The 13,703-nt window shown below is 33.0% G+C and overlaps 3 protein-coding genes across 7 annotated transcripts; 1 reads left to right on the top strand and 2 right to left on the bottom strand.

The window, feature by feature from the left end:
* Positions 1-665: 665 nt before the first annotated feature.
* On the bottom strand, positions 666-1,819 carry mRpS21 (mitochondrial ribosomal protein S21). 3 transcript variants are annotated; one of them, XM_011063772.2, is made up of 3 exons: positions 1,717-1,819; positions 1,549-1,635; positions 666-1,049 (listed from the first exon to the last, which is right to left on the bottom strand). In XM_011063772.2, the coding sequence occupies exon 3, from the start codon at positions 1,047-1,049 to the stop codon at positions 777-779; it is 273 nt and encodes a 90-aa protein (XP_011062074.1). In that variant the 5' UTR covers positions 1,549-1,635; positions 1,717-1,819; the 3' UTR covers positions 666-776. The 3 variants fall into 3 exon arrangements, with proteins under 3 accessions (XP_011062074.1, XP_011062075.1, XP_087271959.1); XM_011063773.2 differs by lacking the exon at positions 1,549-1,635 and having other exon boundaries at positions 1,717-1,816; XM_087415833.1 differs by lacking the exons at positions 1,549-1,635; positions 1,717-1,819 and adding an exon at positions 1,226-1,365.
* Positions 1,820-1,957: 138 nt separating this feature from the next.
* On the top strand, positions 1,958-11,441 carry gudu (Armadillo repeat-containing protein gudu). 2 transcript variants are annotated; one of them, XM_087415824.1, is made up of 10 exons: positions 1,958-3,103; positions 3,383-3,683; positions 4,681-4,884; positions 5,109-5,195; positions 5,666-5,914; positions 6,266-6,697; positions 7,403-7,807; positions 8,251-8,472; positions 9,090-9,205; positions 10,516-11,441. In XM_087415824.1, exons 1-10 carry the CDS (start codon positions 3,030-3,032, stop codon positions 10,550-10,552), a joined length of 2,127 nt encoding a protein of 708 aa, XP_087271950.1. In that variant the 5' UTR covers positions 1,958-3,029; the 3' UTR covers positions 10,553-11,441. The 2 variants fall into 2 exon arrangements, with proteins under 2 accessions (XP_087271950.1, XP_011062076.2); XM_011063774.2 differs by lacking the exon at positions 10,516-11,441 and having other exon boundaries at positions 9,090-9,209.
* LOC105150605 (receptor expression-enhancing protein 5) lies at positions 10,618-13,517 on the bottom strand. 2 transcript variants are annotated; one of them, XM_087415830.1, is made up of 4 exons: positions 13,267-13,517; positions 12,603-12,835; positions 12,387-12,525; positions 10,618-12,257 (listed from the first exon to the last, which is right to left on the bottom strand). In XM_087415830.1, exons 1-4 carry the CDS (start codon positions 13,391-13,393, stop codon positions 12,214-12,216), a joined length of 543 nt encoding a protein of 180 aa, XP_087271956.1. In that variant the 5' UTR covers positions 13,394-13,517; the 3' UTR covers positions 10,618-12,213. The 2 variants fall into 2 exon arrangements, with proteins under 2 accessions (XP_087271956.1, XP_087271955.1); XM_087415829.1 differs by having other exon boundaries at positions 10,618-12,260; positions 13,267-13,515.
* Between the last annotated feature and the right edge of the window lie 186 nt (positions 13,518-13,703).

Below are 13,703 nucleotides of genomic sequence, written 5' to 3'. Positions count from 1 at the left end.
GCTCTTTCCACGGGAGGGGTTGAATTACCCTCCTGTCCGACAAACCCCGCTGGAAAACTTGGCATAGACCGGGCGCCACTATCTATTCAATTTTCGCCAAGTTGGCGGAGTCGTTGCCAGGAAAGCCGACCAACCAACCGGACGTTTTGTCTTTTCTCGCCTCTCGCGAAAGAAAGATGATGGAAGTCGCTTACAGAAAGAGGGGTGGAAAAGGAAAAAAAAGAATGTACGAGAGAGAGAGAGAGAGAGAGAGAGAGAGAGAGAGAGAGAGAAATGCGCGCTTCTCGCGCAAACCGACTTCCTGGAGTTACTTATGGCGTGAGATAGCGAGAAAACGCGTTTCTGTCCGCCAGGATGATTTTTCATTTTGCTTCTTAGCAAAATGCATTAACGTTTAAAGCGCATTTCTTATTGATCCATTTTCTCCGATTGCAGATTGTATTTTTGTATCTCTACTATGTACTCATCAATTTTTATTTGTATACAAAAATACTTTCGGATCCATCCGTGTGAAATGTAATAGAAGTAATATATATCAGGGCATTCAATACAAATAAATAAAGCTGTAAACTTCAGTTGCGAAAGTATCCTGAATGATCAATTTGTATCACACACATACATACGAGGAATAAAGTAAAAATAATTAGAAGAAGAAATAGTCAGTATTATTTAGAATATTTTCTATATTTTCGATAATACTTATTCATTAATAAATCATATCAATTGATGGACAGATTTATTGCAATGATATAATCTAATATGGAATAGATATAATCTTACAATGCACCTGGAAAAGGATCTATTCTGTTCTTGCGTAGAAGAAATTTGATCTTCCTGTCCATATCCTCATTGTAGATTGACTTGCACCTCTCATAGTTGATCCTACGTCTGACCTGAGTTGGTTTCTCATAATATCTCGTGCGCCTGTACTGACTAAAGATGTCTTCTTTGGACAGTATGCGATTTAATAAGCGGCATGCCTTATCCACGTCATTGTTCTGAACAAAGATTGTACGGCTGATGAATTGAATGTGCCGTGGAAGACCCATCTGGAAAATAATGTAAAAAGCAATTACGTTACCATACTTTTTCTCCATGAACATTTTACTTAACCTCTTTAGGTAGATGCTTAAAGATAAGCAAGTTGATAAATATTTAGAACAGAAAGTCTTTAATTTTATAGTTAATTTTTTACTATTATTATAATTAAATTTATATTTATTACATTGTTACGTTGTGAGACAAAGGAATGTAAAAATAATAAACTTTAAGACTTCTGAGCATCTGGGCACTTTTTATTTTCCCTTTTAGACTAAGGTTTTAAATACCAAGTACTGTATCACCCTAAAGGGGTGATGTTCATTTAAAGATTAAAGTTAGAGAATTCGTTGTGTTCAGATCTCTTCGTAGAGAAGATAGTAAGACATAATAAATGCGAGTACATAATAAATGCTCTAAAAACGTATTTAAAATTAATAAAACGCTCGATAAAACGTTAAAACTTCTCTCGTTAGTTCTATGAGCTTAAGATTATTGACAAATATTTACCGTAGTAGTTCCGTTTTTAGGTTAGGTTACAAGCGATCAATCAAGCTCCGTGCAATCTTCGTTGATTCCAATAACTACAAACACTTTCTGCGCATCCACGAAAGTTAATTAAACGTTTCTCACTGAAATATACCGCGAGAAATCATTATTTCACTCGTAAATTAATACCTTATACTCCAGAAATTGGCAGCTTCTTCCAGCAAGAATTGTATGGGTAACGCCATCTAGCAGCCGTCAAGGCTTCAATTACCGACCATTTCCGGCGGATAATCGTAAAATAGTCGTATATGTCCTAGAAAGATGACGTTCAGGAATGAAATAATAATAAAATAGGCCACCAGGCAATAGGCGATCTAGAAAGTAAAGACAACGAGCATTACAATTCACAGAAATCATTAAAAAAACGTAAATAGAAGAAAGATCTTTGGCAGAAAGTCGTGATCCAAGGAACACACATACAAAAGTCGATACATAATCAAAATAACTCTTATTTTAATTCTTAACATTAATAAACGGTCAAACCAAAAATCATCATTTTGGCTTTAATAATATCGAAATAAAGTCATTTTCTCTTAACTTGGTGCGTTTCTTGGATACTTTGCGCATAAATTACTTCTCGGTCTTTCAGATTGTAGCCGAATCCCCATCGGCAAATGCAGAGCCAGACGCATAGCGAGACCAAGAATAGAATAAAAGCAAACGGAGAAGCATATATATGCACGACGAACATTTGTTCATGTTGTCACGGCGATCCTTCTCTATATCTTTTTCCTTTAACACCTCCGGGCAATGCATATTTTCGCAAAGATCGTCGTGTCGCTTTCACCAAGCTCGAATTTGTTCAACAAGATTTCGCTCGTATCCATCCCTACAATTTTTCTTCCTAGTGAACAACTTTGTGGTCGATTCTGTCAAAAAAACCCCGCGAAAAAAATATTTATTATTTTATAAATCCCTGTCGGCATATTGTCAATAATTCACATGACATTTTCACGACATTAACTATCAATCTTTCACGATGACCTTTTGGAAATAAAGATTTGTTTTTTATTATTGCATTAAATTACACGAACTTTCTTTCTTGTCAAATATCAAAAAAATTATTTCATTTTAAATTTCAAAAGTTTAACTTACACCATATGTAAGTTCAGCTATAGAAAACAGCTATGTTTAACTGAAAATTTTGTAAATATCCGCCAAATGGAAACTGACGTTTACTTTAAATAACAAGATTTTACAGAAGCAATAATTAATTGACATTTCGTTTCTGTTTTTTTCTTTGCGATATATTTAAAATTTCGTTATTTTTTATAATAAGACAGTGAAATTGGCAGTGATTGTTTGATCGATAGTTCGCTGTAATAGCATGAGGATAGACAAGTCTTTTAACACAGTTAACAGAGTAAGAAAAAGACCCTGTTCTTCTGATATTCTAAGATCTTGAAAAGAATTTACCGTGAATTTAATGCTCGCTGCAAAAGATGCCTCCGAAGAAAAAGAAAGAGATCGTGCCGAAAGAGGCTGTACCGGCTGTGCAGGAGTTGGAACATACTGAGTAAGCAAACGGACACGAAATCACGTGGGGACGAATCATCCCAAAAATTTAGTTACGTTTTTGTTGATTTTATATTCTACAGTTATTAATTATATACAACGTAATAATTTATAAATAAAATTTATAGTAATTTTTAAACAAGCTGCATTATATTTTGAACTTTATACATATATATATATATTTTTTTTTTGAAGATTAAGTGAAATCGGATTTGGAATATCTTTTCACAAAAATAAATAAGAAATGTAAGATTAAGCGATATTAGGTCCATTTATGTAGACCAGAGCCGGAAATCGTGGAGCCGGAAACAGTGGAACCGGAACCCCCGAAGATATCCTTGCTCACTGGTGAACCCTATGGACCTCGAATTCGTCTTGTCAGTGAAAAAGCCGAGGAGGAGAGCTCAGACGATGAGCCAGAGTCCGACGATGAGGAAAAGGCGAGATATCAGGAAGATCACCCGGAAGTGCCTTCTGAATTCTGGCATATCCAGAAACTCGTCAAGTATATGAAGGCTGGCAATCAAACTGCCACCATGGTGTCCCTGTGTTTATTAAAGGATTATGATTTTACCGACAAGGTCCATTATATTTTTATTATAAGATTAAATTAGGCTGTAAGAAAAAAATATCATCTATAATGTTATCTAACAAAATCAATAATTCTAATAGATTTATTCTTTGCTTCATTATTATTCTCTCATTTACATCAATTTTTTTAATTCTTTAATTTAAAAAATAATCTCTCTGTCTCTTGTATATCTCATCCACACAATCAATTATTTTGTAATAAGTATATTTGTGAATAGGAAAATAGATCAAACACGAGCTTAAAAAAAAGATGATAAAATTTATTAAGACATTAATCTATATCATAAAAGATATGAGAGTTTTTTACAATTATTAATAAATGGAACGTTTCGACTTTACTTAGTGTCATCCTCAGCCATTACAATAATAAGAGTAGTTGTGAGAGATAAGATTAAAACATTATTAATAAATTATTATAGAAATAAAATTAAATATTTAGAAAAGAACATTTAGGAAAGAACATAGAAAACTAATCAACGAAACCATATCAATTAACCATATCACATAAAAGTTGGACAATATACTGTAGTAAATAAATTATTAAATTAAATCTTTATAGAATAGTTGTCGAAACTTTCTTCGTTTAAAGATGAAAAAAGTAGAGTCAAACGGATAAGATTTTTAAAGTCGTAAGATAAATGAAATTAATAGTCAATACAAATCTTGAGCTATATCTATGTATAAATATAATTAAATTAAATTAAAAGTATTGCACTGGAAAAGGAATCAATGTTTAAAAAACTTACTTAATTTTTCAAGATATGAATTCTATAGATATAATCTGTAGAGAAACATGTCCAAAACAGTGACAGGGCTTCTTGTCAGAGCAAAAGCTTATCGATAAATGATGGAAATTGAAAACAGATATGTGTTGTTACGTATAATATACGATGTACAAAAGATCGATATAAATTAATGTTGTGAAAATGAATCTAAAGTAAAAATAAGAGTCATCTAGTCGTTCAAAATATATTTGTGGTAGTGCAGATCATACAGAAGGCTATCCAAGAAATGGGAGGTCTCGAAGTTTTAGTGAATCTCCTCGAAACGAATGACATCAAGTGTCAGAATGGCTCGTTGTCGGTATTACTACAAATTGCGACTTCCACGGAGATGAAGCGATATTTAATTGACTTGGACATTGCAACGCCATTAATACAAATGCTGAAGCATCCCGCCAGAGATATCCAGGTCATTGATCTTTATCAAAATAGCTCCTTCAATTAATCGGCTTAGTTGTTTTTATTCGCCGTACATGGAGTATTTAATTTAGAATCCGATTGATTTGCCAATCAACAAAATGTTCGTCAAATTAAAAATGCTAAAATCCCAAACATCTTGAATCTAATTTTTCATTAATTTTTTTCATACTTCGTTTCATCGTGTTACATAATGTTAATTTGTAATCCTCGCAGATTTTGGCAGCCGAAACTATGGCCATTATAGCTCGAATCAGGAAAGCCAGAAAACAAATTAGAATTCGCGGTGGAATACCGCTCATCGTAAGTTATCCAATCACCAGTATTCAAATAAGACAAATAAGTTGTTTCAAGATTATTTTAAAATTGCTTTATATAAAATATTGAATCTCCAATATATGCAAACAAATATTCCGATATCATCGTTTTTATATATTACTTTATTTCACATGATGAATTACTCGTGTCCCAAATCAATTAAATTTCATCACTTTTATACAAGTACTTATACAAAAATTAATATATTTTACGTACACTTCAAAACATCTTTAGAAAGTATCGTATTTGTATATTTGTAAAGTTGTGTATTAAAATGGAAAGAAAAGGGTAGAGCTATTATTTAGTATTTCAAAAAAAAAAAAGAAATGCATAGAAAAATGACAAATGACCCGTGAGTATTGAGAATTTAAATTTCTTTTTTTCTCTCTCAAATGTAAGCAGCTGTGATGCTGTGCAAATGTGATGATAATCTATTGATTCTTTTTGTTTGACAGCTGGATGTAATGGATGTGCCAGACGAAGTTCTTCGTTGGTCATACGATGAATTAAGCGAGGCCAGCAAAGAACTCGTGGCTGTCGCCATAGGTTGTGCCAAGGTTTTAGATTCTTTAGGCAGCAGTCCGAAGGTCAAGGAGGAACTTCGTAAATATGGCGTTGTTCGCTTGATGTCGCGTTTTCTAAAATCGAAACACACCCAGCTAATCGTACCCACGATGGGCATCGTACAGCAGTGTGCTGATCTGGTTTACTGAATTTTATTTGTTATCTAATAGTGTTAAAATAATTTAATCAATAAAATAATTTAAATCAATTTGAACAATGTGTGTATATATATATATATATATATATATATATATATATATAGAAATTATGAAAATTATTTATGGAAAACATATCATTATATTAGTAATCGAAAAGTTAAGTATCATGAGATTTAAATATCAGGCATATCTCGGATTGTCATTGTTATTCAAAGTCCATGACACTGTCACATTTATTAAAATCGTAATTAATTAAACTATCTATTTTCCAAATTTTATTATAAATATTCCCTTGTAGTTGTGTAGTGCCAATATTTATTGGCGCATCTGTAGAATGTTTTCAGAGAGGCATTTGAACGAGTGGGCATCATTAACGACTTGGTGCGACATTTGAAGAACGACAACGTGAAACTGAAAGAGAACTCTGCCTTGGCCATCTTCAAATGCGCTTCTAATCGGGAAACTCGAATGATGGTGCGTCAAGCTGGCGGTCTGGATCCACTTTGCAAACTCGTGCAGAGCGTGGAGGTGCACGCCAATAAGCGCCTGCTGGCCGCGGTCACCGGTGGTGTCTGGAAGTGTGCCATCAGCCCCGAGAACATAATGAGATTCAATCAAAACGGTCTGGTAGCGTCATTGGTGCCTCTGCTTGAAGAAAACGAGGATGAAAGGGTGTTAGCCAATGTTGTAGGCGCTCTCGCCGAGTGCTGTAAGGATCCCACTAACAGGGATGTCTTGAGGATTCAGGAGGGTCTACCGAAACTGGTAAAGACCATTCAAAGTCAGGAGTACACTTCTATTTGTGCTTTTCTTCCCCCTCCCCCTCTCTCTCTTTGGACTAAACTTTGCTTATCTGCATATGTCAACTCTTGCTTGTACATTAGGTTTATATGAAGGAATATTTATACAGATGATCTCAAAGATGATGTAACGCCATGGAGAATCGAATATTTTTTCCTTTTCCAAATAAGATAACTTTTATGTGCGTAAAAATATCTACTTGGATCAATTATTTATCGTGTCATGTGTTCTAATAACTAGAATATTGTGTGAAAAGGGAAAATTGTTTTAAAAACTGTGTTATATTGCAGACAGTAGAGAGCCCTTGCACATTCAGAATAAATATTTAGATCAATATAATAAAATCGATAATCATGGTTCTTTTAATGATCCTCGAGCAATTACTAGAATTCTCATCGTATATGTTAACAATTTAATGATTATCAATTATCAATTTTATTGGAATATAGCTGCATTGACCTATTTAACTTTAATTATCCCATTGGAATTTATATGAGAGATAATTTCCAAATGAAGCGAAAATTGGATTGTGTATCGGAAGGTTGCAAGTACCATTCTCGATGATTAATCGAGTTAACGTGCGCTACACCAATCCCATGACGATCGATGTTTCCTCGTTACTCCAATATTTGCGATACCGCAGAATGAGTGCTTCAGGGACCTTTGCAGATTAGACTATTGAGTGCCACGTACGAGCCATTATTAGAGAACGTGCCACTGGTGCTGAAAGAGTGTGCCGTCAATGAGAAATGCATGGACATTATCAACGACTCGGAGCATCAGCTGGACGGCGTGCGATTAGTCTGGTCCCTGCTGAAGCATCCCAGTGATGTGATCAAGCGTAATGCTTGTCTTGCTCTGGTACCCTGCATCCGCCACGCCAAGGATTCCCCTGAGATGGTGCGCGCCTTCGTGGGCGGCTTGGAACTCACAGTCAGTCTCCTGGAGAGCAAAGACACGGAAGTGCTCAGCGCGGTTTGCGCTATGATCGCGGAGATTGCCACCGATCCTGAGAACCTGGGCATCCTGACGGATCACGGCGTCGTGAAGAAATTGGCCGCTCTCGTGGAAACTGTTGGTCCAACGCTGCTTATGATGATTTCTATTTAAAAGTTTGCGCGACTGCTTCGTGGAAAAAAAGCTTTTTAATAATTTATATATATATATATATATATATATATATATATATATATATTTATATTTATATATTCGCGAGAATAAGTTTTTTTTATTTTTAAGATATTATAAAATAAAGGTTTCATTTTAAACCTTTAAATTTTTAATTAAAAATTTTTTGCCATATGAAATAAAATATAATGCGCATAGTACGTTCATATATAATTCCTTAAATCTTTTTTATCAGATTAATTATTTAATTATGATTTAAAAGATCGGCTTTTCCATGAAGCAGTCGCATTTAAATATTTAATTAAATATTTAAATTACTTTTTACTGATTAAATTACTTTTAGTCGAAACATTTGATATATTAATAATAAGATGATTATTCTTTTAAAGGACGACGAGAATTTGCGCGCTAATCTGACGTTGGCGATAGCTTATTGTTGCGATTGGAATCGAAACAGTTACGAATTTGGCAAACTAAATGCTGTTGCGCCGCTCGTTAATTATATGACCAGCAAGAACAAGAACGTGTTGAAGGGTGTTTGTATTGCTGTGTACCATTTGAGCAAGGAGCCCTTAAATTGCGTGACCATGCACACTTGCGGCGTTATCAAGGTACAATTAGGTCATAGAAGTTTGCACGTGACAATCGCTGTTAAAGAATAATTGTTTCATAATTTCACGAAATTAAATCTTGAAATTAAAGATCTTGTACAATGATACAATAGACTCAAAAAAGAGTCGAAACGTTCGAATTTTATATTTATTACTAAGAAATAATTTATAATATTGAATATGCTCCAATTACTACGTTTTACTCTTATATGCCTTTATTAATATTATTTAATTTTGAGAATCACAAAGATATAATTTATTAAAGATCTTATCTTATTTGAGAAAATAAATATTTTTTCAGTAAAATATTAATTTATAGCCACCAGCATTGTAAATGTAAATAGTCTATGAATTGATAGAAATATTTTCGTAAATAGAATGTTCAACATAAAAAAATAAAAATTTCAGATATACCCGTAGAGTATAGAACTTGCAACAATATCGCTGCAATATTGTTGCAATGTTGCAGCATTATTGCTGCAACTTTTGTGCTGTAGGTATATTTAAAGTTACTTTTAACTCAATTTTGATTGATTATCTTCTCCATATAATCCGAAACGACAAATTGTGGAAACCCTGATTGAATATTGAAAACTATCGATGAAAATTTTAAACAGTACGTATTGCGCTTGGTGGGCTCGGACGATCCAGAGGTACAGATTGCAGCTGCATCCACTATTCGTCACATAAGAAAGCTCGCGTTGATAACGGAGAAATTCCACTTAAAAGAAATGTAATTCTCTCATACTTTTCATGAATTTGAATTCTAAAGAGCACAAATTGATTAATTTATTATTTTATTTGTAAATAAAACAAAAAGTAAAAAGAGCTAAGAGCAAACGCTAGTTCTTGATTGCTAATATTTACTGTCTTTCAAATTTTTTAACAAACGTTTTGACCTTAAACTAGAACCTTTTCAATGTTAATATCTAAAAACAAATTCCTGACCTTACATAATAAGTCAAATATTAAAATAGATTTAAATATTACAAATTAAAGTTCTTCTAAATTTGCGATGAATACAATTTTTATAAATCGCTGTCATTTCTTCATTGATCAAATTATTTCAATGAATATTAATTGTGATATAATGATTCTCGAACTGATATACATTTTCAATAAATCTAAACCTAATTTTAAAATTATCCAGTGTGAGAATAAATCAAGAACAATGCATGTAAATAATATTTAATACTTAAGCATGTAATTAATATTTAATATTTAAGCTTTTTTTGTTCCTGAATTGAGATTCTTATTTTTTATTATGTCTATTGTAATTGATTCGCATTTGAAAGATATAATAATTCAAAGGTGTTATGAATTTTCAAATTAAAAGGATTATTTTATAAACGTACAAAGACTGATGATACAGCAAACAACAGAATTATGGAAATAAAGAATTGAGAAGGAAAGGAATTTCTGAGGAAATAGAAAGGAAAGGGGAGCGTTAGGTGGAGGACAATAGTAGTATATGATTCTGGCTCTTAGATCTTTTTATCTTTTATTATTGTAATATGAAAACAATGTACGTAAGGCTCAGTTAATGGAAATGTATAATGCTTTGTTGAATCAGCTGCTAGTTGTACGTGTGAAATTGATTTATTACATTATTAAACGTACATACATTTCGATCCACGCTTCGGATCCTTTTCAATATGCGGTACTATCTGAAGTCCGTCTAAATTGCTTTGACTACGTCATTACTTCCTGGTATAATGATAATCAAAATGCTTGATGGAATGAGAAATGATTAACAGTTCAATGTTTAAGATTCATCGGACAAAGACACTAATAATTTAATCCTTATCGACAAATTTTTTAAATTTTACTTGCACAATATTCTAAAATGCATATTCATTTCGTCGTAACTTATTTACGGAAACTTAATATTGTGCGCTCATATATATATATATATATATATATATATATATATATGTTCGCGCGCGCGCGCGCGTGTGTATGTGTATGTGCACATTTGTGCTCTTCAGAATTAAAATAGTTTGCTTTTACTATTAATATATATAATTATTGGGTTGTTCACAGGAACGCGTCACAGGAAATTGATTTCGTTCATGAATAACATCAGTTATCAGCGAAAGATAGAAAAAAGGAGAAAGAAAAGGAAGTGTGTAAAATAAAAACATATTTATTGCGGTGCGTGTGTAGTGACTTATAATTTTTGTCAATATCTCTAAATTTACAATTTTGTTTAAAACCCGTAATATTCATCTCTCGGCAACAAGTAGTAACATTCATATGTGTATAAAGAACTTTAAAAGTGACGGAAGAAAGATATAGAAAAATTAGATTTTCATAGAATCCACAAATGGAACACCGACTTGGTCGGACAAATGGTTATTAAGTTGTAGCTTACAAGACGTTGGCTTAATTTGAGCAATATACACATCTCCTAAGCTTGTCTCTGTACTTCAAAATCGAAGCTATTTAAAGATGTTGGTAGATTATATTATAAACATAAGACAATCGCATGCAAGTTACGATACAATCTCACATATATAATGTACAAATTTTAAGCTAATTGTGCGTGTCGTTTCATTGACGACTCATGAACTAACTAGAAGGCATAATACCTGATTTGTTTCTTGCCTTATATCACGATATAACAATTGAATGACAATACTTGTCATCAAAAATTTTAATTTTTAATTAAATTAGATTTATCGACGTATATCTTTACGTATTTGAATATATCATATATTGTTTCCGATTATCTTGAGTCTTTGCTATTTTTATATATTTAAATCAATCTTACCAGTTTCTTATCAACCATGCCTAATAAACAACTTACCTATTAAAACATACCTAATAAAAGCCGGTTTCACCAACATCGATTCTTATCTATTTCAGACGTTTTAATATTGTGAATATTTTAAGATAAAAAATCGGAATATTAACAATATTCAATCAACGTTAATCTAAGAAATAGTTATTTTAGAAAAAGAAAAAGACTTAATTAAATTACATGATTGTTGAATACCAGCGTAGCATGATGGATGGTGCGCGAGTCTACCATGCTATACTACCTGGGAACTAAAGTTCGATCCTCGGCAAATCCAAGAAATTTTCGCGCGCAGGTAGCTTCTCTTTGGCGGTTTTGGCAAACCACCAAGAGTGTGCCATCTATTACCAAGAAAACCTCTCAAATTGCCATACTGGCGTTAATTAATTAATGAATGACATTAATGTTGGTGAAACTTTCCTCTAAAATTATAATATTTTAACACAAATATATCATCAAAGATTACGGAAATGGCAAAAACACACGATCAGTCTATCCTATTTATACAAAAACACTCCAAGTTTTGTTTTCAGCTAGCTCGGAATCTCTATAAACGATAAGCCGAGCTTATCTGAAAATAAAACGCTTATTTCCATGCTGAAACTTTTTTAAAATCATTTTGCAATTCTGAAAGCAGGCTATTGTACTGTAAATGATTTATTTTCAGAGGGAGGCTATTTTCATTCGTGCATGCTTCGTATTTACTATCTATTCACAATTTTAGATAACTTTGGTTTTCCCTGATCCATTTGAAAGTTACTTATAGCATCTAGGATAATCAAAATTTCTATTTGTTTGGCATTTTCTTCATCTTTGTAGTCGTTAATGTAACAACGCTCGGTAATATTCGGTAAAGCACAAAATTCACGCTCTCTCCGCTAGGAATGAGTAAAAAGGGAAAGACACAAATGGACTTTCTATTTGTTTGATTTATAGCTTCATTATTCTTGCTTGTTGGTCAGCAATGCTTCCGCTGCAGTCTTAACTGCTACAAGAATACATATTCATATATTTATGCTTTGATTCACGTCGCAAATAAATTTCCACTGATATCTATATTTTTAATAAAATTATTTTTAATAGAATTATTCTTAATTTAAAAAAATGACCTTACCTGTGTCACGTGCATTAGACAAAAATCTGTCTAATCCAGGTTGATACTGAATGAACTTTGGACGGATGATACGACGATATATAATCAAGGAACCATTATACTCGGCAATTGGCGCCATCAACCATACATAGAATACACACTGTGTACAAATTTATAATTAATAATATTTGCTCTTGGCAAGATTTGTCTTTAAGATTAGTGCCTTCAGGATTATACCTTAAACAGCCAATAGACTGGAAACCAGCAGACAATATACTCGGAAAAGAATTCTATTATAGTAAATACAGCAAAAACCACCCAATAAGTGAGCCATTTTGTGTCATCTTCTTTCTTAGGACTTTCCAATGCTTTCATAGATTGGTATGCAGGGTAAACAAAACCGATTATATTACATACTAGCTGTTGTCCTAATCCGAATATCAGGTATATAGCCAACAATATCAATGATCCTATTGATAAATAAATAATAAAAATAGTAATAATAATAATAATAATAATAAAAACTTAATTTTCCTAAAGTACTCCTATTTTAAATTCAACATACTGCCGTTTGTAAAAATGTTAATGCAAACAAGCAAAAAATGGGAGTGTCTGAAAGCGATATCATCATGCAATTGTACGATGACCCGAGCAAAGATCAACAGGTTGCAAATTTTCGGCAAAGATTTCGAAATGTATTTATCAAAGAAAAAACAGCGCGATATGAAAAAGAAAAAAACTGTGAAATTAGGTATTGCGTAACGAGTGCGCGATAACAAGTTGTATGAAAGTGCGAAATCGCTGAATAATGAGGCTGAATAATTATCTAAGCGTGATCGAGCCGGCCAATCGATAGAAATGACTAGAAATCTGCGTAATTGTACCACTCCGTGCGACTCACCGACAAAAATGTATAGCCGATCGATGCCGATCTTCTCTTCCGCGAGGGCAAACATCTTTGTCCACGGCTTGCTCTCGTCCTTCAATGCTTTCTCAAGGTAGTCCTTTACTGCGACGATTCGGGCCATTCTTTTTCGTGGAATAAATTGACCTTCAATAAAGATCGTACGCACAACGTTGGTTAACCGTACACCTGTACCTGTTTGCCACTAGAGAGACATGGCCGACGTTCGATATCGACTGATCGACACGTTCGATGCTTCTTTCTTTCTCGACCTCTCGATATCTCTCGAGATTCGACTCCCGAGATTTCTCGACTCTGAATCACTATTCAAGAATATCTTACTCAGCAGCAATTTGTTTCTATCAACATAGAATAATTTTAATCTTAGTTTAACTTACTCTTTTTCTAATTTTTATAACTAAAAAAAGATGAAA

The sequence above is a fragment of the Acromyrmex echinatior genome, chromosome 18, assembly GCF_024713525.1.
Source record: "Acromyrmex echinatior isolate Ae372 chromosome 18, ASM2471352v2, whole genome shotgun sequence".
NCBI lineage: Eukaryota > Metazoa > Arthropoda > Insecta > Hymenoptera > Formicidae > Acromyrmex > Acromyrmex echinatior.
The sequence above is the reverse complement of the archived record's forward strand: the minus strand, read 5'-3'. Positions and strand labels throughout refer to the sequence as shown.